The sequence below is a fragment of the Monodelphis domestica genome, chromosome 4, assembly GCF_027887165.1.
Source record: "Monodelphis domestica isolate mMonDom1 chromosome 4, mMonDom1.pri, whole genome shotgun sequence".
NCBI lineage: Eukaryota > Metazoa > Chordata > Mammalia > Didelphimorphia > Didelphidae > Monodelphis > Monodelphis domestica.
The window spans coordinates 303,151,058-303,178,808 of NC_077230.1; the positions used below are offsets into that span (position 1 = coordinate 303,151,058).

A 27,751-nucleotide genomic window follows, 5' to 3' on the forward strand; every position below is an offset into this window, starting at 1 on the left:
TGTTTTTCACTCTGGGTCAAATGACAAGACATTTTAAATCATTTCTGCCTTTTTTTAAAATAGGTATGTGGAACTGACCAACTATTGTGATTATAAAGACTATCGGGAAACTATACTAAGCAGACCAATGCTGTTCTTTATTCTCGTCCGAACAGAAGGAGATACTTCAAAAGGTGGGTTGGGAAAATAGTTCATCCATGCTTTCTTCCTTTATGCTTTATCCCTAACTTGGATTCTATCATTCTGGGTCACTAGCTCAGTGGATCCCATGGCTGGTCAAATAGGAGACCTGAAGATGCTGGTGCTGGACACAAGCCTCACATGGGGACAATTATGATGTACAAAGTGGCCCAGAGATCAAGGCAGGGACTAGGAAATGAGGTTTTCTTGTGACAAAGGGAAAGGCCTAAAAGGAGAACTGAAGGGCCACTTGAAGGTAAAACATGAGCAAAACACAATGAAGTGATCCTAAAATAGGAGTTGTTTGTTTCTTCCTTTTTTCTTCTATTTTCTCAGTTGCCTAGACCTCTGAGCAAAGGGAAAGTGGACACAACTGGTTAAGGAAAGATGGCAGAGAATAACCAGCTGCAGGGAGGGTTCTGATAGGTTCTGTGTTGTGGTTTCCAGATTTTTAAAAAAATAGTTCTTCTACATATTGTCTTTGTTGCAGGCCAAATTGACAACCAACTTAAGAGTGAGTTTCAATGTGAAAATCTACTTTTTTCCTTCTATTGCCACGTCCCCCAGAGTCTCTTGGTATGAGAATAACATAGGCTCAAAGATAAAATTTGGAAGAGAATCAAGCATTTATCAAAGCCAACACTGCCATTTTATATATGAGGAAACCAAGGCCCAGAGATTAAGAGTTGTTGTTTTGTTGATTATTTTTATTGGACTCTTCTTGACCCCATTTGGGGTTTTCCTGGCAAAGATACTTGAGTGGTTTTGCCACTTCCTTCTCTGGCTCATTTTACCAATGAGAAGATTGAGACAAATAGGGTTAAATGACTTACCTATAGCTCCTAAGTGTCTGAAGCCAGATTTAAACTCAGATCTTGCTGACTCCAGGGCTGGTGCTCTATGCAATGTGCCACCTAGCTCCCCAAATCCCTCAGATAATAATAATAAGAAATAAGATTCAACCTTAGGGCCTGTGACTTCAAACCTAGCACTTTCCACAGCTTCCTTGTTCAGAATTCCAAGGTGGGCTATCTCAAGGCCTTGATCACATTTTACGTTTGGTACAAGATGGAAAGGGATGATCTACCTCTTCTAAATAAAACCCATCAAACATTCGTTTTCATTGAGATTCTTGAAACTCTCTCTTCACTTCATAATTCATTACTATAATGCTCTCTCTGCTGGAAAGACATCAGAGGCAGGGAACAAACCCACTACGAAGAGCAATTTCTGTTAGCAAAGCTTAGTTGCTGAGGCTTTTTGGCTTGATGATGACCAGAAAGCCAGACATTTCTATAGAGCTGTAATTCACAGATATATCAAGTCCACCCCCTGCCTACCTCTCTCAGGAGGGAACTAAAGAACAAATAAGAGGCCTTTGCCACTTTTGCATCAGCCCCCAAAGGACAGGCAGAAATACATAGGACCTGTCAAAAATGCATAGCCGTGCTAAATCCTGTTAGAGGAGATTTAGAAATCAGGGTATTGAATGAGCTCGCTGGTCTTTTGCAGGGTTACTATAGGAAATTAATGCACTGTGCAAAAGCACTTCGTGGCTGACACATCTTTGTGTCCACCTAGATGACTCGTCTGAGCGGTCAAGGAAAAAGAGACAGATGCTGCACTGTGGGAGAGTAAGAGATCTCAGGCTATTAATCATTCAAATTCACTGGATAACTTGAAATATTTCAAAAGAGTAGAATTGGCCCAAGAATTCTGGCCCCAGACAGAAACACCCAATTTAAAGTACTTGCCAAGATACATATACATACACACATATATATATATATATATATATATATGGATTCACTTGTCATTTGTCAACAAATAACAACAAATAAATCCTTAACTAAGGTTATAGACTTTAGCCTTTAAAACAGTGATTCCACTCTCTACCTCCAGAGAAATCAGATGCAGATGCAAGAATACAATTATTTCACTTGTTTATTTGTTGTTTATTTGTTTATATATATATATAATATATAAATATTTTGTACATAAGTATTTGTTACAGATAGTTTAGCAAATGTTTTCTATTTCTCTTGATTGTGCATATCTTGGCTGGCATTATAGAAAATAGTGCAAATATTTCCTTATTGAGGCATTTTTTTTTTTAGTTTGTGTTGGGGGAATGGTTTATGTTGAATGTTAGTTTTTCTTCTGCATGCCACATCATGTTGTGTGGGATCTTTAAGAACCTTCATACTATAGTAATAAAAATAAAATTTGAAACTTGCTAAAAATACATTATATATAGTTACTTGTTTATATATATACATATATTAGCTTATTTTTATATATGTATATATGGGTATATATGATACTGGAGGTTTTTTCCTCCTTTGAAACATCATCTAAATCTTGTTTCTTAAAAAATTCTGATGGCTTGAATTCAGAGTGAACATTTTCTTTTTCTTTTAAACCTCTCCCTTCTGTCTTAGAATTGATATTATCCATTCCAAGGTAGAAGAGCAATGGGGGCTCAGCAACTGTGATTAAGTGACTTGCCCAGGATCATACAGCTAAGAAGTGTCTAAGGTCATATTTGAACCCAGGATCTCTCATCTCTAGGCTTGGCTCTCTATCCACTGAGCCATCTCACTGCTTGAAGTGAGCATTTTCATTCAAGAGAAGAGGAGGAAGACATAAGGACTGGAGGGATAGGCTGATGTAAGGATATGGGCACTTAACTAATTCCGTGAATACTCAGGACTTACTTTATTATCCATATGAGAGATTAGGAGAAAGAAGGTTTTTTTTTTTCAAGATACATGAAGATTATAAAATGAAGACTTTCCCCAATCCCTTACTTTAATACCTTAATGTCTCAGTAGGATGTAGTAAACTCTTTAAGAGCAGGGAATTTTTCATTTTTTAGGTTGTACCCCCAGTACTGAGTATAGTATTGGCATATAGTAGATGCTTAACAAATACTTGTCAAATAGAGTGGAATAGTGACTGGATCTAGGCTTTTCTTATGTCACTTCCTAAGAATAGGATTCAGCTTAAATTAAATTCTTAACTAAGGTTATAGACTTTAGCCCTTAAAACAGTAATTCCACGATCTACCTCCAGAGAAAGAACTGTTGAAGTCAGATATAGATGAAAGAGTATGATTTTTCACTTGTTTACTTGGTTTATATTTTAGGTTTTAGTTTTATAAGATTATTCACTTACAAAAGTGAGCAATATTTGTGTGATAACACATGTATAACCCAGATTGTGTTGCTTACCAGCACTAGAAGAAGGGAGGGAAGGAGAGAGGGAGACAATTTGGATCATATAACTTCAGAAAACTTATGGGGAAATTTGTTATTACATGTAATTGGTAAATAAAAAAAATAAAACAGTAATTCCTGAACCTCATTTTATATTGCCCCAGAAAAGATTCTCAAAAGGTGATGTAGAATTCTAAAGGAACATTAATTTTTAATTAAAATACACTAACACTGTCATATACAGTGGGGTAAGGGCAAAAGAGGTGTGTCATTAAATCACACAACACCTAATCACATTGGGAAGAATGGCTTGGTAGATTGTGAAGGAAGGTGCTTTATAAGTCTTGTTACAGGGTTGGACTCTGAATATTTATATAGGTTTACATATACAGGGATTTAATTTCTAAATCCCAAAATGAATTACTAAAAGTAAATGGAATTTATGGTAGTTTACTTACAATAGAGGGAAGATATTAAGGAAGAGAGAGAAGGGGGGAGAGAGAAAGAGAGAGAGAGCTCTGACTTCCACTGATACCAGTTAGAAATTCCAAGCCTCAGCCAAGGGAAAAGAGTCTCAAGACGATGGGCTTTTCCTGGAGGCTTCAGGCCTCCAGAAAGGCAGGGTCACTAAGTCAGCCTTTCACTCACCAAAGGTGACCATCTAATAAGAAGTCAGTCTGAGGTCTCCTACATGAGTTCTTCCAGGGTAGAGTTCCTCTTTCAATCTCTCCTCAAGTGTCTGTCCTCCAGTCTTTACTCCAAGTCAGAGTTCTTCCATCTGGAATCCCTTCCCTGGTCCTCTTTTTAAAGATCTTTTTCTCTTGTGTCATCTCCCCTAAATTTCACATCTACCAATCACAGCAGACACTCTGCTCTAGGACTGTCCAGAAGGCAATTAGTCGATTCTAATTCATTACCCACTATTGCACACATGGGTCACAGACCTCCCACCTCATGATTAAGTGGGAGATTTACACCCTTGGTGATCATATCTAACATGGGCAGATTTTCCCACTCAACTTCAAGTATTGTGCTTACATTTCTGGGGATTAAATCAACAGACAGAGGATTACAATTCTCTAAATTATGATTTCTGCTTTTAGAAAAAACATATGCATTTCTTGTGAATACACGACACCCCAAGATCAGAAGACAGATTGAGCATGGGATGGATACAGTCATTTCCTCAGTGATTGGAGAAAGCTACAGACTTCAGGTTTGTTTTAAACTGAATTTAATGCTACTAAGAATTAGAGGCAACTAGGTGGTACGGTAGAGTGCTGATCCCGGAGTGAAGAGGACCTGAGTTCAACTTTGACCTCAGACACTCACTGTGTGACCCTGGGCAAGTCACTTAACCCCATTTGCCTCAGTTTCCTCATCTGCAAAATGAGTCAGAGAAGGAAATCTTTGCCAAGAAAACCCCAAATTGGGTCATGAAGAGTTAGAGATGGTTAACTTACAAAATAACAATAGTTAGCAAGAGAATGCAGCTTGTAGAAATATCAAGAATAGACTCCTGGGTCTTTTCCTAGGACCTTAACTTATTGTGTGGGACTAGTTAAGTTATTTAATTTTCCTGTATTTCTGTTTTACCACTTAAAATTGTGGATAACAATTCCTTTCTACTGAACAGGAATTTATGAGCATAAATGAGATGTTGACATCTTAAGCATTTAGTACTTCTTAGAAGAAAGGTGATATGAATTTTAAAAACAGATTTTTAAAAGGCTGAGCAGAAGGAAGATGGGATACTAACATCTGCCACTGTGAAAAGCAAAAAGAAATTCTAGTACTGTACAGTAGACTTAGTTTTAAGAACAGTGCTATAATCAGTACAGTGAAAACATATTCTTGGGGATGTGCTTTCCTTCAGCAAAATGCAGTTTTCCTTTCTAGGTCACACCTGATTCTGATAATAAAAAGCCAGGAATATCCAGGAGGGTAGCATCATTCAATTAAGCATCCTATCTTCAGAACTTGACTGTGCTAGTTTCTAAGGGATATTTCCACAGGGCTTTATAGTTTACTAAGCACTTTCTATTACTGATCTCATTTGATCTTCCTATTACCAGCACTGTAAGTTTGGTGGGCTAGGTGGTGTTATTATCCTGGTTTTACAGAGGGGAAATAGAGACTCAGAAAGCACTGAATGATTTGTCCAAGGTTACACAGCAAGTAAATGGTAGGGAGGGAATTTAATAATATTAGTAGTTAGCATTTGCAATGGGCTTTACATGTATTACCTCATCTGGTCCTCACAACAACCCTGTACGGTGGTTGCTATTATTCTAGATGAGGAGGCTGAGACCCACAGATCTTAAGGATCTTGCTTGTTTTTAAAATTTCTAGTAGATTGTTTAGTTTTTTCCCATCATATTCAACTCTCTGTGACCCCCATTTTCCTGCAGTGGTTTGCCATTTCCTTTTCCAGCTCATTTTACGAATGGAGAAACTGAGGCAAACATCATTAAGTAACTTAACTTGCCCAGGGTCCCACAGCTAGTAAGTATCTGAGACCAGATTTGAACTTAAGAATATGAGTCTTCTTGACTCCAGACCCTTCACTATATTGATTGCAGCTCTTAGATGCCCTGTTTCTATTTGTTAGAAAGGCATTATCATCCTCAATCTCAGATGGCAAAACAAAGGCACAGGAAAATTAGGATTTGAATTGAGGACTTTCTGACTCGGAATCCAGCACTTTATTCACTTCAACACCTAAGGAGTTACATTTGACTTTCAGTTCTTCAGATTACAAATCTGTTGCTCTTTCCACTACACCATAGACCTTAATGTGAATTCATTTGGGGATGAATAATTGTAATAATAAAAGTGGCACACATTGCAAAGGCTCAATAAATTGCTATTAAGTCATATAGCACAATAGATGGTTCAGCTAGATGAATACAATCCTCTAGTCTCCTAACACCTAAATCATACTGGTAGCTGGATCTGATAGAGAATTATTTGCTTTATGCAAACATCCCCAAGAATGTCGACTTCCACATTCCTAAGAAATGCTTAGATAGGGACACAGGCATGGAACAATATTTGAAACATTCTCAATTATGGGAGAATAGAGACAATACAGTTGCATGGGATGTTGTTTTCCTATTTTTTTTAAATCTCTACAATATGAGGAAAAATGAGGGAATTGAGATTAAGATAGCAGGTGGTAGTGGGAATTGTGAGGATTGATGGATGCAAGGCACTCTCTCCTGATTGCATATCTCAAGCAACCCATGTGCCTTATCTGAAAAGTGGCCCCATTCTTTCACTTGGCTGTTGATTCCATGTTCCTTTGGATATGGACACTTGGGAAGAGTGGGACACTTCTTTCTGAATTCAGGGACTGGAACCTGTTTGCTTTTTCTCCCTTCCAATTTGGGAAGTTCCCAATATTTCCTCCCAGAAATTAGATTATCTAGCTTGCATTCTTTCCTTTTAATTAATCAACTTTATTTGATTAGTTTTTTAAATGTGTAACTGTCTCCCCCTGCATTTGGGGTCTAGCCCTAAGATACAGAAGATGCCTGATCCCAATTTGTTGGGCGATTGTCATGCTTGCTTAATAAATTGATACACTTAGAAGATTGAACCTTTGTTTCCTCATCATTTCATTTTTCAACCATCACAAAAGTCAGCATTTGGGGAGATATTTTGGAAGGTCAAAGAAATGTTTTTCTCTCTTCTTTTTTTACAGTTTAATTTTCAAGATGTGGTCAAGAAATTTTTTCCTCCAGGAAATGAAGTGGTTAATGGAGGAGACTTGAATTTTGTGTATGAATTCAAAGCTGATGCTTTGTTTGATTTCTTCTACTGGTTTGGCCTCAGCAATTCCACAGTTAATGTTAATGGAAAAATCCTGAATTTGTCTAGTACCAGCCCAGAAAAGAAGGAGACAATAAAATTATTTCTGGAAAAGATGAGTGAACCTCTCATCAGAAGAAGCAGTTTCTCAGATAGGAAATTCAGTGTTACTTCCAGAGGTATGTTAGTAATTCTAAGACCCAGTTTTATTTTTTACCTTTTGGGATCCTAAAAATTACATAACAAGAAAACCATTGTTGTGGGGAGTGGGGAACCAATGCATTGGGAAAAATAAAAAGCAAAATTTATTGGCTGGAAGCAAAAGCATCATATAGAAAATAAGGTACAGAAAACAAGAAGTAGGAAATGTTTACTCTCTAAAAAAGAAATGTACCTTCTTTCCTTTTCTCTTTGTAAAATGTAGACTCTGTTCTATTCCCTTTGGCACAGTAAAATTTTCCTCATCTAGTTAGGTGAGGTAGGGCTGTTGTGGGGCTTAACAAAGCCTTCACTGTTTCCCTGAAATTATATTGTGAGCAAATATCCAGGATAAGACAGGCAACTGGCTGGCTGGTAGGGAAAATGCTATCTTCAGAGCCACTTCAGAGTGGAGCAACTCTGGAAGAGCTGTTCCAATCTATCTGATCCAACATCTATCATTTAGGGCTACTATAGATGTAACCAAGAAGGGAGAGAGGAAGAGAATCTGTTTTCCAGTCAGGAGGACATGGGCTCCCTGAGCACCTCTGGGCAACTAGTGTGACTGTAAAGGGGGAATAAGAGGGAATAAACATTTATTCAGTGCCTACTGTGTGTCAGGCAGTGTGCTAAAGACTTTATCAATATTATCTCATTTGATTCTCATCACAATCCTGGAATTTCAGCAGTCCTGGAATATTGTGATTTTTTTTTTTACAGTTGAGGACACTGAGGCAGACAGAGGCAAGTAATAATAATAGTAGCCAACATTTTTGTAGTGCTTATTATGGGCCAGATTCTGAGCTAAGGACTTTAATTTTTTTCATTAATTTGTTTTTTATAAACCTTACCTTCTGTTTTAGAATCAATATCTTTCTTTCTTTCTTTCTTTCTTTCTTTCTTTCTTTCTTTCTTTCTTTCTTTCTTTCTTTCTTTCTTTCTTTCTTTCTTTCTTTCTTTCTTTCTTTCTTTCTTTCTTTCTTTCTTTCTTTCTTTCTTTCTTTCTTTCTTTCTTTCTTTCTCTTTCTCTTTCTTTCTTTCTTTCTTTCTTTCTTTCTTTTTCTTTCTTTCTCTTTCTTTCTTTCTTTCTTTCTTTCTTTCTTTCTTTCTTTCTTTCTTTCTTTCTTTCTTTCTTTCTTTCTTTCTTTCTTTCTTTCTTTCTTTCTTTCTTTCTTTCTTTCTTTCTTTCTTTCTTTCTTTCTTTTCCCCACCCTTCTCTGTCTGTCTCTGTCTCTGTCTCTGTCTCTGTCTCTGTCTCTGTCTCTGTCTCTCTCTCTCTGTCTCTCTCTGTCTCTGTCTCTCTCTCTCTCTCTCTCTCTCTCTCTCTCTCTCTCTCTCTCTCTCTCTCTCTCTCTCTTCTCTCTCTCTGTCTCCTTACCTTCAGTCTTAGAATCAATACTCTTAATTCATTCCAAGGCAGAAAAACAGTAAGGGCTAGGAAATGGGCATTAAGTGACTTGCCCAGGGTCACAGCTAGGAAGTGTTTGAAGCCAGATTTATACCTAGTACCTCCTGTCCCTGAGTCTGGCACTCAATCCACTGAGCCACCCAGCTGCCCCCACAAAAGTCTATTTTTTGAGGTCACTCACCTTGGTTGGAGGACTGTATAAAACCAAGTGCAGATTATTCAGCGAACACCTTTGGGGATGGGTGTATTGCTCTGGGATTCAGCTCTGAAGGTGCTCCCAGGCCCAGCTTCTCTTCTCAAAAAAGGTAGTGCTTTCTGGTCACCTGGCTAAACCTGGTGCCAGAGTGTATCTAACTCATTCATTATAATTCCATCTCAGCCTCTGGAAAGATAATGATACGCACATACTCTCTTAGCCACGCATGTCGTCTTTGTACACAAAGGACAGAATCTTTTTTCTTTTTGTCCCCTGAGTTTTTCAACAAGTCTGAATCATTCTACTGTTGCTTCAAATTACTCTCACATGAGAGGCTAAGACATGCTCCTGGGTCCTCAATCTCTGTACAATAAAACCATGTATCCCTTGCTATTTTTCAGGCTCAATAGATGATGTTTTTACCTGCAATCTGTCACCAAGATCATCTTTGATGGAGCCTCTTCTAGCAGAATTTCCTATTTCTGCAGTTCTGGAAGCCGAAGAGAGACCTAACAAATTTATCCGATTTGTGTAAAATTCTCAGAGTTTGTTTTCAGACTGAAAAGCACAAACCTGAACTTTGTGATCATCAATGGGGGATGGTGACAAGAGAGGACCTTTCCCTCTTTTTTATACTCTTTCTCTCCTTAAGAGGAGACAGTCCCTCTTCATCCACCATCATTAGACCCTCAGAGAGGGGCTTAAAAAAATTTTTTTTTCTATGAGATGTGATAAGCTAGCAGCTTGAACAGCCAAAACATTTATGGACATGCTCACCAGGCCTGAGGGCATTCTTCTGCTTTTGGCAATCACAGCCTGCTTTCTCTACCTTGTGGCTGGACAACCTGGAACATTTTCTAACTTGTTTTGTGGAAATCATCAAAGTGAGGGACATTATCACCGTGCTAGAAAGAAGATCAGAGAGACATTCCTATTCTAATCCCAACCTGGCAGGTTTATGGTAACCACAGTGGTGACTGGTGCTCTGGTCTTATAAACCCAGGAGTGTGATAAGCTTTTTAGCACCAAGAAATTAGAATTTGATTTTTGTGTTGCTCATGTAAAATATCCAGCTGATATTCCAAATCTGAAGGGTTAGTTTGATGTAGAAGGTAACTGTATCCTATCTGAAATGTGAACTTCTCAGATCTTCCCAGGTTCAAAATGACCTGGGTAGCCTGGGAGGTAGTATAGTAAAAAGAGAGGAATGTTTTATTTGGAATAAAAAAGCCTGGGTTCAAATTCTTACTACTTATGTTGTGAACTTACCTGGACCTCAATTTCCTCATCTGTAAAGTGAGGAAGTTGGATTAGGTGATTTTGAAGAATCCTTCCAGCTTGAAATGAATGATCTTGAAATCCTACAAAATTGGGTGAGATCCAATACTGCAATCAATACTTTAATTCCCTCCTTCATTCACAACAGTTCATAATAGTTATTCTTGTACTTTGAAAGAGCTTGTAGCAATCTGAAATGGTATATATTGAATGGAACAAAGTTATCATTACCACAATGCTTTTTTTTTTTAAATAGCCCTTCCCCATAATTCTGCATTTCCTAGCTACCCTGGAATTTCAAAGAGTTAAGATCAATCCAATCCAATCGAATAAACATTTATTCAGCACCTACTATGTACCAAGTATTGTACAAAGCCCTGGGGTAACAATGAGAAGGGGAAAAAAAAGACAGTCCCTGTCCTCAAGGAACTTAAAATCTAAAGAGGGAGCCAACCGGGAGGTAGGAAGGTTGGGGTATGAGATGGACCCATTGGACCCCATATTGTTTCATAGAGCTGAAAGTAGGTAGGGCAGTAGATGCCAATTAGAGTGAGCTGAGAGTCCAGTTTCTCTTTCTGTAGAGGAAGATGGTAAGAGAAGTTTGGCACTCAATCCTCTAGCCCTCTAATCAGAGAAAGATGAGGGAAGCGTGTTAATCAAGTCTTGAGTTAGTGGCATGGTGATGAGATTAGAAGTGATGAGTATATCCTGGGAGGGCTTGAAACCATGCAAAGCAAAGGATGCAACCATCCTAAAAATAAAAAAAAAAACCCAACCAATCAATCAGTTACATACGTTATTGTTAATGAAGTTCATAATGAAGAACACTTGTGATCAGAGAATAATTTTGTTTTAAAATTTTTCCATAACCCATTGGCTTTCTTTGCCAAGTTGGACACTCTGGATAACATTAATGGCAGTTTTTTTTTCCATTGGTACTTTAAATGCACTCATCCTCATTCAATTAAATGATTTTTCTTAGTACTTAATATGATAATCATTAAATCGGTTGCCTTTCTTCCCACTGTGGATTGATAATTCAGCAAATATCTACTTGACAGCCTGCTGTGGGCAAGTCAGTGTGTTGTGGTGAGTGACTTGGTCAAACTATGAGTTTCTTGAACAGTTGGGGACCCCTTTTGACTTGATGGGAAATTGAACAACCAGGAGAAACATTTGTTGGGATGCGATTAGGAGATAGAAGCAAAATAAATACAGAGCTCCATGACAATGAGTCTTTAGGGGAAACTGAAAGAAAATGGTATATAATAACCAACGGGGATAATTGCTCTTCACAGAATTCTAATGGAGTTCTTTGCTTGCATTTATGTGCTGAAGTTTGAACTCCTGAGTACTTGAGAAAAAAACAGAAGTTTCTACTTAATTCAACAAGCATTTATTAAGAACATACTACAACGTGTTGGGCACTCTTTTAGACACTGGAGATACAAAGACATAAATGAAAATTCCTGCCTCAAGAAGCTTATGTTCTACTGTATTGAGCAAAATATAATCTAAATGAGTTATGTTTACATACATATTTGTCCAGTTTTCCAATTATTAAATCTTTTGTCTTCAATAAAAGGATCACCTTTCAGAAATTTAAAGAAAAGTAGAAAAAAAGAGTGGGGAGATAAAAAAAATTAAAGGTGAAAAGATCTTTATTTTACAATGAAAGTGAAAAAGCCTTATATGCCAGGCAACTTCATAAGTATTATCTCATTTTATTCTTACAAAAACCCTGTGAAACAACTACTATTATTATTCTTATTTTACATTTGAAGAGTCTGAGGCAGACAGAGGTTTAATGACTTGCCCAGAGTCACATAGCTAATAAGGGCCCAAAGACAGATTTAATATTAGGTCTTTCTGACTTCTTTTCCTGAACTCTACCCACTGCCTGCATATAGAAAAGGAATGAAGGCCCAGAGAGGTTATATCACTTGTCCCAAGTCATAAAGGAAGTGGCAGAGGTATAATTTGAACTCAGGTGCCATGACTCCAACCCAGTTCTCTTTCCATTATATCACACCACATGAATTGACTTAAGATTTGTAGATTGTAGCTCATAGATTGGTTAAACAATGACAAAAAAGTGTCAATTAATAGAAAATATTTTGCTCCAAATGAGTAACGAAAATTACAAAAATGAAAATGAGAGTATGAAAACCAAAGGAAAATGCCTAAGTAATGAGAATTATATTGATTAGCCAACTGAGCAAAAGAATTGCCCCCAGTAATGAATTAGGTTACCTGGTAGACCTCTTTTTATCAAGTTATTTTTTCTCTCCCAAATGATCTGAGCCAATACCTGCAATACTTCCTCCATTCTACCTCTAAACAAAACTTTTCCAAGAAATAAAACCAATAAATTATAACAAAAATTAGACATCTTCTGGATTTTCCTTGGCCCCCATTATTAGTAAGCTTTGTTCAAAGGACAAATAGGGAATAGTACATTAATGATTCCAGTTCACTAAATGACCAAGAAGCAGCTAGGTGACTTAGTGGATGGAGTGCTGTGTCTGTAGTAGGAAGATTCATCTTCCCTAGTTCAAATCTAGGCTCAGATACTTACTAGCTGTAGGACCCTGGGCAAGTCACTTAACTTTCCCCCTCAGTTTTCTCACCTATAAAATGAACTGGATAAGGAAATGGCAATCTACTTCAGTAATTTTGCCAAGAAAATCCCAAACACAAAGAGTTGGACATGACTAAGGCTAACCAATAAAACAACAATAGATCAACAGTGACCCAAGTGGTTCCTTAGTCTCAAAAATCTGTAATACATGGGGCCTGGCACAATGTATCATTCACCTTCCAAAATACATTTAAATCACTTTTACCAAGGTCATTAGATGCTATGGGACTAGACTGATAAGTTTGGATGGCCCACTTTTTTCTGTGTCTTTACCAACCATATAGTATTTGACTGTTACTGAATTCAGTAACCAATTTGTTCATTTTTGAATGTATATTGTATCTTGTGTACTACTTATGATTAAATAATGAAATAACATTCCACATTCCTTTTTCACTCAATTCAAAACTAACCTTGGTACCAAACAATGGGAACACCTTTGCACTCAAAGCTCAAATGTTTTCCCTTCCCTGTTTTCCTAGAGATAAAGAAAGCTTTGAACCTCTATTAAAAGTCAAATGAAAAGAAAACCACTAAAAAGCTAGGAAAGTGTTCTATTTTATTGACCTTCTGTGCTTTCAACCAAATTATAATGTCCTAGAACAAGTTTTTTTAATCTTCTAAAGAAACCTAGCATTCTATGAACTGTCTCTTCGGGTTCTCTGAAACCAAGTGTGGCTAAGTGGGCACAGAAGAATAATATCAGTGAAGGGAGCACAGCCTTGTTTAATGCTTATGCCAGGTATTTTGCAAAATGTTTAATGTGTGTTTTAGATGTATTATCTATCACAGTTGGTTCTGCAATAGTCCTGAGCAATTTAATTAGTATCATCTTCTTCTTTTTAAAATATAAGGAGACTGAGGCTTGGAGAACTAAAACAATTTGTTCAAAATCAATCAAGGAGTAAATGGTAGAGCTGAGATTTGAACCCCAGCCTCCACATACCAAATTATCGACTCTTTATAATACTCTATATTGCACAATGAAGGGTTCTTAAAATAGGGACCTACGGAGGTTAGAGGGGGAAAGCAAAACAAAAAAAGGAGAAACATTTGAAATACCATGGTAATTCTTAACCTATCAGAAAATTATTTTTTAGGATAAGGTTGGTGATTCTCAGTTTTTGAGAATGGACCAAAAAAAGCCATTAGGTAGCACAGTGAATAGGATGCTGGGTTTGGAATCAGGAAGATCTGAGTTCAGATTCACTCTCTAGCTGTGTGACTCTAAGCAAGTACCTTGCCTTCTGTCTGCCTCAGTTTCCTCAAATATAAGATGGAGATAATAATAGCACCTACCTCCCAAAGTTGTGATGATCAAATGAGAAATTTGCAAAATACTGTGACTTAGTGATGACTAGGTGACTTAGCGGATGGAGTGCACTAAAAATGTTATAAATATTATAAAGCAATAGAGGGAAGCTACAGGTAAAGACAGCTACTCTATCACCAGTCCTGTACACAAGTGGTATAAGTCAGGAACAGCTGGGTGGCTCAATGGATAGAGAACCAGGCAAAATTTGCAAAATACTGTGCTATATAATATCAGTAGAAAAATGGGTTTGTCTTGTAGAAATAAATATATCCTATCTAGTTTCCTTAAAGTGAGGATTTAACAAAAATGTTTGATTCCCTCCTTTGTATCTTCAAGGGTACACAGTTTGGTAAAGTAGTGGTTAGCATTCTGGGCTTGGAGTAGGAAGACCTGAATTCAAATCCTGAAACTTAACCAATTTTCACATTTATAAAATGGGGACAGAAATGCCTGTTATATTAATCTGACAGAGTTGTTGTGAGGATCAGAAGAAATAATGTGCCAAAAGCACTTTGAAATTCCTAAATAACTATGCAGGATGTTCCAAGAAGTATTAGTAGTATCTTTATCTCTAGGAGATAGTATTAAAGCAAAAAACTGTAGTAAGGCTTTTTGAACACATCGTATAACTGATAGCTACTAGTAAGTGGCAGAACCTAGATTTTTTGATGCTCTTGGGTCATTACTTTTACAGGTATCATGCCACCAAGAGCAGTATACAAGTGCTGCTATTCACTGCAAAAACTTTCTTTGTTTTTTAAACCTCTACCTTCCATCTTAGAATTAATACTGTGTATTGGTTCCAAGGCAGAAAAACAGTAAGGGCTAGGCAATGAGAATTAAGTGACTTACCCAGGGTCACACAGCTAGGCAATGTCTGAGTTGGATTTGAACCCAGGACTTCCCATCTTTGGGTGTGGCTCTCTATCCATTTAGCCACCTAGCTGTCCCTGACTTATACCACTTGTGTACAGGGCTGGTGATAGAGTAGCTGTCTTTACCTGTAGTTTCCCTCTATTGCTTTATAACAGCCTATGCTTTAGTCAAGCTATGTGTATTTCTTCCATCCTTGGTATTCTCATCTGCAAAATGGTGTGATTGAATTCCTGGTCTCTAAAGTTCCTTCTAGCTCTCAGTTGGTGTGTATATGAACCTGGTTTTTCTGTAGAGAATCATCTCATTCAGCTTCATCACCCTCTTCATTTAGCCAGCTTCAAGTAAGTTGCTTTTGGTCATTTTCAAAACATAAATTCATCTTTAGTGGATAAAGATTTGCCCTAGTGAAAAAGAAAATTCAAAAGACCTGAACTCTGAAAGCATTCCTCTTTGGTTCCCTTCCGTCCCCTCTTTTAAAAACCCTTATTTTCCATCTTAGAATCAATACTACACATTGGTTCTAAGGTAGAAGAATGGTAAGGGCTAGGCAATGGGAGGTAAATGATTTGCCCAAGGTTACACAGCTAGGAAGTTTCTGAGGTCAGATCTGAACCCAGGATCACTGGGTCACTAGACCTGGCTCTCAATCATTGAGTCATCTAGCTGCCTCCTCTCTTTCTTTTACAAAGAAATACTTACTTCAAAGGTATCGGGAAGCATAATCCCTCTCCCTCACCTTGATCTCTGGGAAAGGGAAATGGGGGCAGTTAGGCTCCCAGTTTAACTCAGTTTCTACACAGCAGAGTCCCAACAATGATCAAATCCAAAGTTCCCCTGCTGGGCTAATAGTGCCATGTCACTTGGGAATCTTGGCTTTATGGTCAGCGTGGTTTGACCTCCCTGGTCTAAGGACTCCACAATTGACATCTGCACTGAAGGCAGTTTTGAAAGGTGCATTCGAAAACAAAATTGAATCAATGACTGGATGACAGGGATATAGCCTTACAAGGAACCTGCTAGTTCTAATATTTTGGATGGATCCATTTTTTTGTACGTATCTAAAAAAATCAGACTCAGAGTCATACCCTGTGTATACTCACAGCAAGATAACATTATAAACCAATAAATAGTATTTCTTGCTATTGGTAGGGTGGAAAAGTCAAGTCAACAAGCATTGAAGTGCTCACAATTTGTCAAGTATCATACTAAATATTGGAGATCCAAGTACAAACAGAAAAAGAGCCCCTGTCCTCAAAGAGCTTATGTTCTCATTGAGGAAGACAATACAGAAGAAGGAGCAAAAGTGGGGCAGGGGAGTGTGAAAGGAGGTACCATGGAGAGGGCATGGTGTGAAAGACCAGAGACTAGAAGATAGCTAGTCTGTCCCTTCCTTAACGTGGAGGTTCTTGGAGAAATTCACTAACAGGAGAAACTAGCCACAGTGGAAGAGACAAAAGGTAGCTGAGAAGGGAAGGGACTCTTTGGCTACAGCTGTTGCAGTAAGGGCTCCTGAGAGAGAGAGAGAGGAGGTTCATACAAGCTCAAAGAAATAGTTTATTTTCTATGTCAGAAACAAGCAGGTTTGCTTTGAGCTTTGTGTGGCAAATGGTTGAACCTATTTCTGGAGATGGGTCTTTGGAACCCCTTTTTCCTCTTTGAGTCCAGGTTGTCTCTCAGGCTCTTGGACTGGACCTGGGAAGCTTGTGGAAATTCTGGAGTTGGTAAGAAAGAATATTCCTCTCTCTTGCATCATTGAGTGATATGGAGGCAGGGGGTCACACTGCACAACCTCATAAAGTTCTAGGATTCTTTCATAGAAAATAAGAGGTTACGGATACATTTCTCCATGTAAATAATACAGAGTGCTTACAAAAAGAAGAGAAGGCTGATGAATAAAGACACTTGGTGAAGTAGAAGTGCTATGTAAATAAATGCCACTATAATAGGAATTTATGGTTGGGCTACTCGGTATCCCTTGGTGTGATATTTCCAGAACTTGAAAACAAATCAACTTCATTGTTTAAAAGGGTTGCCTTGGACAACCAGATGACATATGTAGAAACAGTCCTCAGTTCACAATAGCAAGGGCTAACATGATACTCTCAAATAAATATTGAAACAGAAATGCTTCTTCAAAGGAATGAACCACAGGATAGTAATGCTGCTTTATAAATGCAAGCTATTGTTAACATGTGCTCTTTGGACATTCTATAGACCTTCCCATTCATTTTAGAATATATTTTTCATGAATGAAGCCATTTTTATTAGCTCTATCAATTTCAAAATAAGTCTATTGTGAGCCTTGCTATCTTATTTTAGAGGCTATTACAGAATTATAGTTTAGAGCCACAATAATAAAAATTTACAAATGGAAGGGATCTCCTTTCATCCAATCCTATCCAATCACTTTATCTTAGAGATGAGAAAATGAAAGCCTGGAAAGGTTAAATGACTTATCTACAGTCACATAGCTCAATAGGTCTAGAAACAATATCTATTTTTTGAAAAGCCCATACCTTCTGTCTTAGAATTAATTCTAAGAAAGAAGAGTGGCAAGTGCTAGATAATTGGGATTAAGTGACTTCCCCAGGGTCACACAGCTAGGAAGTATATAAGGCCAGATTTGGACTCAAATCTTCCTGACTCCAAAGACTGACACTCTAGCCAGTTGTGCTATTTACCTGCCCCAACAAGACCTATTAATAGCTTTGTAATAACATATAATGCCTTTTTTTCACTTGAGCCCCCCCCCCCAAATGCTACCTAGGGTTCAGGTGTCCTCTGTATCCATATCCACTCAAGAGCCATAGCTCAAAAGCCCCTATTGATGTAGTTGCTTTTACTAATGAGATAGAGAGGACAATCAATGCAATAAAAGCAGCACTAGGACATTTCCTCCAAAAAATAGGTCATGCTCTCCCACAAATGCACAGACCTTCAGTATGAAAAGTGGATACACCTAGGGAACATGTGTAGAGGATCTATAGGGCATATAGATGGAGGGTAACTCATGTTTCTGGTAATGCTACCACATCATTCTCATCGGGGCTTCCTGCTCCATGTAAAGCATGACAAAGAGCCTCTACCAGGTTTCTCCCTGTTAATAGGCTTAAGTAGCCCTTGTTTAGAGAATGCTCTGCTGCTCTCACACTCCTGTGTCTCTAATGGTCTCATGGGTGCTGAATTTCTCTTTACTATGACTACTTTCTGCATTTCTTCTCTTCTCAGCACTTGCTGGACATTTTGACTTTGCTCTTCTAGGCTACAATGGCTAGACAACCACTCCTTTAAAAAGCCAACTCATAATTCTCCTATTCATAGCACCCAGTTGATGTTGAATAAGTAGATCACTCCGGGCTAAACTTTCTTCTTCTTCTAAGGAGATTCCATGTCTTTTTTCTCATTCCTATCTTCTATCTGACTTAAGGTTAGAAAGCTCTTATAGGGGACAGCTAGATGGCTCAGTGGATAGAGAACCAGTCTTGGAGTTGGGAGGTCCTGGATTCAAATCTGGCCTCAGATCTTGCCTAGGGTTGTGTGGCTCTGGGCAAGTCACTTAACCCCAATTACTTGGCCCTTACCACACTTCTGCATTAGAACCAATACATAGTATTGATTCTAAGATGGAAGATAAAGGTTTAAACAAAAGAAAGCTCTTATAAATCCCACTTAATTCCTTTATGAAAATAAACTGATAGAATATATGTAAAGTGCTTTTTCAAACCTTAAAGTACATTATAAATGCTAGTTACTATTGTTGTTATTGTTGTCTCATGACCCCAAAATCATTTTACAGGGACCCTATCAAAGAAACTCTACTAAGCAGTGTGGGACTAAGTCACTCATATTTTTTCCTGTCCTCTTCGAATTTTAGCAAGTCAAGTCTAGTCAATGAGTATCTATTAAGTACCTACTAGGTACTTTACTAAGCTCTGAGGGATGCAAAGAAAGACAAAAAAATGCAGTCCCTGCTTTCAAAGACCTTTCAGTCTTAATGGTGGATAAAATTGTAGACCCAGATAATGATGCACAAATAAGATATAGACAGGATAAATTGAATATTATTCCAAAGAGAAAGATTGAGATTAAGGAAGATTAAGGAAAGTTTATTGTAAAAGCTAGGTCTTTGGTAAAGAAGCCAAGAAATGAACATGAGGTAGGAGAGAGTTCCACATATAGGGGAACAGCCAGTGAAAATGCCCAGAGCACCCTTTAATCCAGTCATAATACTGTTGGGTTTGTACCCTAAAGAGAGATCATAAGGAAAAAGACTTGTATCAAAATATTTATAGCTGTACTCTTTGTGGTGGCAAAAAATTGGAAAATGAGGGGATGCCCTTCAATTGGGGAATGGCTGAACAAATTGTGGTATCTGTTGGTGATGGAATTTCATTGTGCTGAAAGGAATAATGAACTGGAGGAATTCCATGGGAACTGGAACGACCTCCAGGAACTGATGCAGAGTGAAAGGAGCAGAAGCAGGAGAATGTTGTACACAGAGACTGATACACTGTGGCACAATTGAATGTAATGGACTTCTCTACTAGCAGCAATGCATTGATCCAGGACAATTCTGAGGGACTTATGAGAAAGAATGCTATCCACATCCAGAGAAAGAACTGTGAGAGTAGAAACACAGAAGAAAAATAACTGCTTGATCACAAGGGTCAATGGGGATATGATTAGGGATATAGACTCTAAGTGATCACCCTAGTGCAAATATTAATGGTATGGAAATGGGGCTTGAATATTGACACATTTTGTAAAACCCAACAGAATTGTGTGTCAACTAAGGGAGAGGGTTTGGGGGAGGACAGGGAAAGAACATGAATCTTGTAACCATGGGAAAATATTCTAAATTAATTAATTAAATAAGCACACATATTAAATAATTAAATAAGAGCACAGAGAGATAGGGTGGCTTCTCTTAAGAATAGTTATCATTGGATCACACAGTATGGGGAAGAGGGGCCAATTTAACATAACTACTCAGTAGCAAAAGTGGGACTAGAATCCAATTTGAATTACAATTTCCTTTTAATAATATCTCAGGAAGATTTTTCTCTGCTAATGTTTTCATTAATGATTCAAATTTGTGAAGTGTCATAAATACTTTATGTCCTAAATACTGTAATATGGAGAGGATTCCTTTAGGAATTTTTGTTCTGCCCCATTTTTATAACTGCATGTTTTTTTGAGGGGAAATATGGTGTACTGGAAAGAAGGTTGGGCTTCTGAACTCACACCTGGTTTGGGACTATCTTTGATAGGCATGTGCCTATGGACAAATACTTCATTCCCCTAAGTCTCAGCTTTCTCACCAACAAAATGGTGATAACAACACTCTCATCCCCTACCTCATAAGTTTAAGGTGAGAAAAGTTCTTTATAAATTGGAAAGCCCAACCTAAAGTGATCGTTAGACTTGAGATACTAATTTTGATGTTTACTCCTATTTAAGAAATATCTTGTCTGTTACATTGTTCATTTTAAATCCTGTGTGTGTGTGATTCACCTTTTAGTAATAATTACATAGGTTGCCCTCAGAAATTTTCATTCTGATTCAATTAATTTTTAAAAAACATATGATGGATCATTCCAAAGGGTAACATAATGTTGCAACTGCTGTGTTCAAGAGGAGTTAGTCATGGCCCGTCCTGCAAATTAAGAAGAATCCTAGAATGTTATGATGTAAGAAACCTTGAAGATCTAGTCCAACTCCTTTGTTTTACAGATGATGAAATTGAGACCCCTAAAAGGCTGACTAGCCATAATAGCTAATTAGTGGCAGACTAATTAGTGGCAGACAGGGCTGGTAAAGAGATTTCTCCTTTCATTCAGCACTCTTCACTATTTTTCCATTTCTTTTTCTTTTTCTCTTTCTCTTTTTCTCTTTTTCTTTTTCTCTTTAAGAATGCCCTTTCTTCCTTTAAGGTGCAACTGGAGCATCATCTTTTGCATGAGGCTTTTCTTGGTCTTTATAACCACCTGTGCCCTTCTTCCCAAATTATCTTGTAGTTAACTACTTTATATGTATTTATGCCACTGTATTTATATATGTATTTGTTGCCTCTTTTGTTAGAATCTAAGCCCCTTCTAACTAAGAATTATTTCATTCTTTGTATTTGTATCTCCTATTGCCTAGCATGGTGCTGGCACATAGTAGGCATTTAACAAATGTTATTTATAACACAATATTAGCTAGTAGCTGCTAACAGAGAGCTTAAGGATTACACAGTTTCACCTACATTATCTCATTTGATCCTTGTATCAATTCTGTGAAAGTGAGAACTAGAGGCAATTGTCCCATTTTATTTAGATGAGGAGACTGAGCCACAGATTTGAAGTCACACATCTAATCAACATCAGAGGCAGGATTCAAATTCATTCACTCTCGTATACCACATTACACTTGTAGTCTTGTAACTTTGGCTAAGACATGGACAATCTCCTGGGAATCAACTTATTTCTCTGTGGTCAATGGCAATATTAGTGTGCCTGTCTCTCTTATATCATACACCAGAAATGATGGGACCATATGTTTGCAAACACGAGGGAGGGCAGCCAGGAGAAGCTTCTTGTTGGGTGAAGGCTGTGACAGATTTTTCACCAAGATGTTTAACTTGTTAACTACAGAGCAGGAAGGGCAGCTGGTGGGCAGTGTGTGGGACCTGGATTCAGGAAGACTTGAATTAAAATTTGTCTTTAGACACTTAATAGTTTTGTGACCCTGGGCAAGTTACTTAACCCTGTTTGCCTCAATTGCCTCCTCTGTAAAATGAGCTGGAGAAGAAAATGTTAAACTACTCCAGTATCTCTGCCAAGAAAAGCCCAAATGGGGTCAGTGAAGAGTCTGGCAGCACATAGAGATGGGAAATGGCTGCAAGGATTTATCCAAAAAAATTCTCCCCAGACCTTTTCCATTGACCACACTTGAGATGTTCCCATCTCTAAGCTTTGCCTTGGTTTAGGTTAGAATATGTTCAGTTCGATAGGACCAATGACCTCAAAACCCGGACGGGGCTGAGAGCTTAGGTAGAGAGGACAGCAGTGTTGTTACCTCCATTCTCACTAGTCCCCCCCCCCCCCCCAGGCTGCTCCCTCCCCACCCAACTGTACACAACAGTCCACGTGCCACCAGCTCAAACAAGCTCCCTAGGACACAATGCATGGTGACCGCTTGTGCCCACGTAGAGCCTTGTCCTGGGGATATGTCGCCGGGTATCCAAGGCAACAGGTCACAATAACATCTCAGGTCAAAGCTGCCGGCCCCTAGAGCTCATCCGGCAGCTGATGAATCCGGGAAAAGGATCCTAACTTCCTGAACCCAGCAAAAAGAAATAGGGAAACTTCGAATTTCCCGAAATCCATTTCAGCCATGTTCGGGCCAGGTAAGAGAATTGCCCCCAACTCCAGCCTGGCGCCCTGTTCGTCAGAACAGAAATGGGGGGTCGGGGGTGGAGAGAATCATTCCTGGAGTAGAAAATGAGGGAAATTGCCTGGAAAGTAGCTTAAGCCAATGTTCCTCCCAAGCCAGGGCGGAATTGACTGAGAGAGAGGCGGAGAATGACTGTGTGTGACATGACCCATTCATAGCTACCCTCCGGCTGGAATCCTCTTTCCCAAAATGTTCATTTAGCTGCTTTCAATCCCTTATGATAAGTCTAAAAAGGAGAGGACAGGATCAAATATGCCAGGAGAACGAGACGACCAGCAAGCAGGAAAAGAATCTGGCAGCTTTGAAAAGACAGCATAGCCTTCCGGGATACCAGAGCGTTAAAGAGGGAGAGATCATCTCATCCCCTTCCGTAACTTCTCTGTCTGTGTCTGTGTCTCGGTCTCTGTCTCTGTCTCTCTCTGTTTCTCTCTCTTTCTGTCCGTCTCTGTTTTTGTCTCTCTGTCTCTGTCTCGCTGTGTCTCTCTCCCTTCTGTCAATTTGCAACTGTATAAACAGTTGAAATAAGACCCACATTGGTGAATTAGTAATGGGAGGGAGGAAGATAATGATAATAATCGAGGCACTTGAAATCCCCGTGGTCCTGGTCATTGAAAGCAGACCTATATTTGGGCACCCATAGAGACTATACTATGTGGTAGAATACAAATAAATCCCAAAGCAAAAGGTTTTGCAGTAGTAAGGAGGCAGGGTTGTGCCTCTAATTGTAACCTTGGCTGGGGGAGGGGAGACTCCGTGGTTATTAAAAAGTAAATTTGTATGTAACAGATGTGGTGTTCTTAGTACAGAGATGCATACATATGTGAGCAGCTTTCCTGAATTCAGCTATTTGATCTACAGGCGTCGGGGAGGAGAGTCCCTGCTCCTGCTGTGATGCTAGCTGCCTGATTACTGTGCATTCAACTTCATCCTTGCCATTCTAATGACCCAAAATACCCAGTTGCAGTTGTCTAGCTGTGTAATTGAAGCTCCAACATCTATGGAGCTGTGGGATGTTGTAAAACTTTAAGTTAACAGAATTGTGGGCCTGAGCATTAATGAAAGATATATTTCCATGGGCAGAGAGAGGAATAGTAGGGTTATGGAGAAACCCATCTCTTTATAGATTCAGAACTGGTAGGGGAAACTAGCAATACTTTCTTAAGGAGTTAAGTCACAAAGTTAGAATTTGTATTCAGGTCTTCAACTCAGAGCTCTTCCAGAGTCTCCTAGATTCTTGGGTTGTAGAAATATTTGGGGGAGGAAACAACTTTTATCTTTGGGTTCTTTGCTCTGGAGTATTTAATTTCAAGGGCTCTCCTCCTCCTCTAAACTTTTTGCATTATTTTTGTTGAAGTCTATATCTGCAATTACAAAGGCAAACAGGTATAAAAGGCTTGAAATGTAAACAATGACTGGATGAAGTAACTAATATATATGTGTGTATATATATATATATAATTGACTAAGACTCATTCACATTAGTGTAATCACTCTAGTGGATATTAATATCTAGTAGATATTAAAAGTAAACAAATTCCTTTGGAAGGGATGGCATCGATTCTAAGACAGAAAGTAAAGGTTAAAATAAAAATGTATCTTGGTAACAATTTCAATATAATTGATTTCTTTTGTAACTCTTTGTACTTTATTTTGTGCATTTAAAAACATTATTCCACAGGCTTCACCAGACTGCCAAAGGGGGGGGTGGTCTATGATATTAAAACATTAGTTAAGGACTTCTGAGGTTGAGAGAAAAACTTCACTGACTCAACAATTTTGCTTATGTAGGCTTTATTTATGACCAACTGTGAGTAGAGGAAAAGACACTCAATATTTTTGTCTCAGGAAGCTATGTTACTAACTCAGCTCAACAAAAAGTGTCACTAAGCTGTGTAACCCATTGGCATTACTTTGTACTATTTATGGAGTAATTTTTCCCTTTTTAATTGTTTTACCAAATAAGATTTAAAAAATAAATTTGTCCCTTCCCATATCCCCCTCTTTAATTGAGCAAATTAAAAACAAAGAAACAAACTCCGAAATAGACAAAAATTTCAATACATATCTACAGAGTTGAGCAAACTAAATTCCCACAGTAATCATGTCTGAAAAAATTTCTTTCTGCATTTTGAGTTTATCAGGTCACTGGCAGGAGGTGAGTAGTATGTTTCATCTTCATTCTTTTGGACTCATGGTATATCATTGCACTGTTAAGAGTTCTACAGTCTTCCAAGATTATTTTTCTTTATAATATTATTTTTATAAAAATTATTCTCCTGGTTCTGCTCACTTTGCTCTCCTATCAGTTCTTAAAGGTCTTCTCAGTTTACTCTGAAATTATTCATTTCATTATTATGGCACAATAATACTTCATTACATTCATATTTTACACTTTTTTCTTGTTCAGTCATTCAGTTGTGTCCAGTGACTCCAACGACATTTGCCTATGGGGTTTATTTTTTTCTTAGCAATAATATTAGAGTGGTTTGCCATTTCCTTTTTCCAAAATGTCCCATTTTATAGATGAGAACTGAGGCACATAGGTGTTTAGTGACTTGCTCAGGAGCTAGTAAATGTCTGAGGCTGAAATTTGAACTCAGATCTTCCAGACTCCCAAGCCTAGGTCGCCATCCACACAGCACCTACCTTCCTGAACACTTTTTTTTTAGTCATTCCCTAATTGGAGGACTTGCCTTTAAATTCTAATATCTGACTACCTGGACAGGAGCTGCTGCTATAAATGTTTTTGCACATATCTGTAGTGTCAAAGTGCTTTCCAGAACATCTAAAATATAGTGCAAATACAAAGGAATCTCAGAAGAAAGACACTATCATTAGGAGGGTTGCGGATGAGGTAAGGTGACTAGGTAGACCTCCTGCCAAAAGTGAGAGTTGAGCTGAGTCCGGAATAAAGCCAAGGAAGGCCAGGAGTTGGAGAAGAGGGGAGTGGGGGGAGCATTTTAGGTATAAGGGCAGCCAATGAAAAGGTGCTGATATCGGGAAATAGTGTGATGTATGAGGAACAGCCAAAAAAACAGTAGCACTCAATTTTGGAAAGGGGAATCAATTGTAAGAAGACTTGGAAAGTTAGGAAGGGGGCCCAGACTTTAAGAGCCAAAGGGAGAAGGATTTTATATCTGATCTTGGAAGAAATTGGGAGCCACTGTAACATACTAAATAGAGAGGAGAGGATGAATGATCAAACTCCTTAAAGGAAGACTGCTTTGGTAGCTGAACTGCAGTGCTGAAAGACTTGAGGCAGGAAAGTCAACCAGAAGTCTTTTGAAGGTAGTCCAGATGTGAGGTGATGGAGGGCCTGATGAGAGGGGGTGGGCTGTGGGAGAGGGGAGAAGGGAGTCTGTTAGGAGAGATGTGGTGAAGAATTGACGAGACTGCACTAGATTGGATATGATATGTGAAGTGAGTAAGAAAGAGTAAGCAGTGTATTATGACATAGAAGTTGTCATTATCTGGATGGTTTGTCCTGGACAGGGAATAGGAAAGATGGGAAGAGGGGAGGGTTTAGAGAGGCAGAAAGGAAGAAAATAAGCATTTATTAAGTACCTATGTTCCAGGAACAGTGCTAAGTGCCTTTAAAAATTATTTCATTTTATCCTCACAGCAATCCTGAGAGGTAAGTGCTATTATTATCTTCATTTTAGAATTGAAGAAACTGAGGTACAGCTTAGGTGATTGATACAGAGTCATATCTGAGGTCTGATTTGAAATCAGGTTATTATTGATCCCATGGCCAGCAGTGCCACTAAACTCACTGTGCTCCCTAGATAATTACCTCTAATTTGGTTATATTGACTTTGAAATGTTTCCTGGATATTCAGTTCAAGTTATTCAAGAGTCAGTTGGCAAGAGAGTGGTTAGGGCTAAATACACAGATGGTGGAAATCATCATGCGTTCAAGTAAAATATAGAGGGAAAAGAGAAAAGAGCTCAGAAATGCACACCTTGAGGGTCAACTATAGCTTGTAGGTATGAATGACCTAGAGAAAAATTCAGCAAAGGAGAATGTGGAGAGTGTTGTTGGTGAGAACAAATGCCAAAACCTGAAATAATTTTAGAAGGAAATTAGGTTACATTTGGTAGAGAGGGGGAAAAAAGAGTGACTCTCTCTCCCAGGTTCTGGTAGGGTTACATTATATAGGATTTTGACAAAGGTTTCTACATATGAGTCACATGAAGGGAACCCAAAACACAAGCTTGAGTAGACCTGAAACAAGACCTGGGTGTAGGGACCCAAATTTACTGAGATTAGACATTTTGGTGCAAGCAACCTCTAATCTTATAAAGTTGAATTCAAATAATAATTGTTATTGTTTTTAAATGGTTATTAATGATTATCACCAAATTATTATAGTATAATATTAATTATTCATTATATTATTAATTTTTATTGATAAATATTATTATTGATAACATTATTAATAAATGATAAATAATCCCAAATCCTCCCTTTTGGGCTTAAAGCCCAACATCCTCTTACTAGTGAAGTTATAATTATAGAAGCAGAAAAGCTGGGTTATGAATCAAAGGGAGTTCATTAAAATAACCTGAATCAATGGCAACATCCTTCTTATTATCCATCTTGTCTAAGGTTTGATTTAATTCATTTAGGGAGAAATAGGATCCATGACAAATTTCTCCCAATGTCTCATGATCAGAAGAATCAAATCAAATAATCATTAGTGGCTTAAATTTATGAAGAAAACGTGTGCTGTGGCCATGAGTATCACAAAAATATCATATTCCCATGTTTCCTTCAATGTCTTAAAATTGAACAAATTTAGTGAAGAAGAGTTATAATCAAATACATCCCTTAAGAAGATAAACCCTGTTAAACAGATACTTTAGGTAAATCAGGAAGGGAGCTAGGTAGTGCAATGGATAAAGTGTCAGGCCTGAAGTCAGGAAGACTCATCTTCCTGAGTTCAAATCTAGCCTCAGACACTTCTTAGCTGCATGATCCTGGGTAAGTCACCTAACTCTGCCTCAGTTTCTCATCTGTAAAAAGAGATGGAGAAGGAAATGGCAAGTCATTCCAGTATCTTTGTTAAGAAAACCCTAAATGGGGTCATAAAAAGTTGGATGGAACTGAAATGACTGAAAAAATAGGTAAACTAAATCAGGTTCACAATGGATGGGGAATTTACATATCATTAAGGTAACCAAGAAAACC

The 27,751-nt window shown here is 38.1% G+C and overlaps 2 protein-coding genes across 2 annotated transcripts in view; both read left to right on the top strand.

Annotated features, from left to right (window-relative positions):
• MEDAG (mesenteric estrogen dependent adipogenesis) overlaps positions 1 to 13,315 on the top strand; it is a 31,214-nt gene extending 17,899 nt beyond the window's left edge. Inside the window, exons 2-5 of the mRNA XM_001376883.4 lie at positions 64 to 173; positions 4,502 to 4,614; positions 7,105 to 7,390; positions 9,415 to 13,315. Of these exons, the coding sequence (XP_001376920.1) occupies positions 64 to 173; positions 4,502 to 4,614; positions 7,105 to 7,390; positions 9,415 to 9,548 (643 nt within the window). The 3' untranslated portion in view covers positions 9,549 to 13,315. The remainder of the gene's footprint in view (positions 1 to 63; positions 174 to 4,501; positions 4,615 to 7,104; positions 7,391 to 9,414) is intronic.
• Positions 13,316 to 21,960: 8,645 nt separating this feature from the next.
• Positions 21,961 to 27,751, top strand: part of TEX26 (testis expressed 26) — a 59,808-nt gene continuing 54,017 nt past the window's right edge. The window contains exon 1 of the mRNA XM_007495273.3: positions 21,961 to 22,513. Within this exon, the coding sequence (XP_007495335.2) occupies positions 22,501 to 22,513 (13 nt within the window). The 5' untranslated portion in view covers positions 21,961 to 22,500. The remainder of the gene's footprint in view (positions 22,514 to 27,751) is intronic.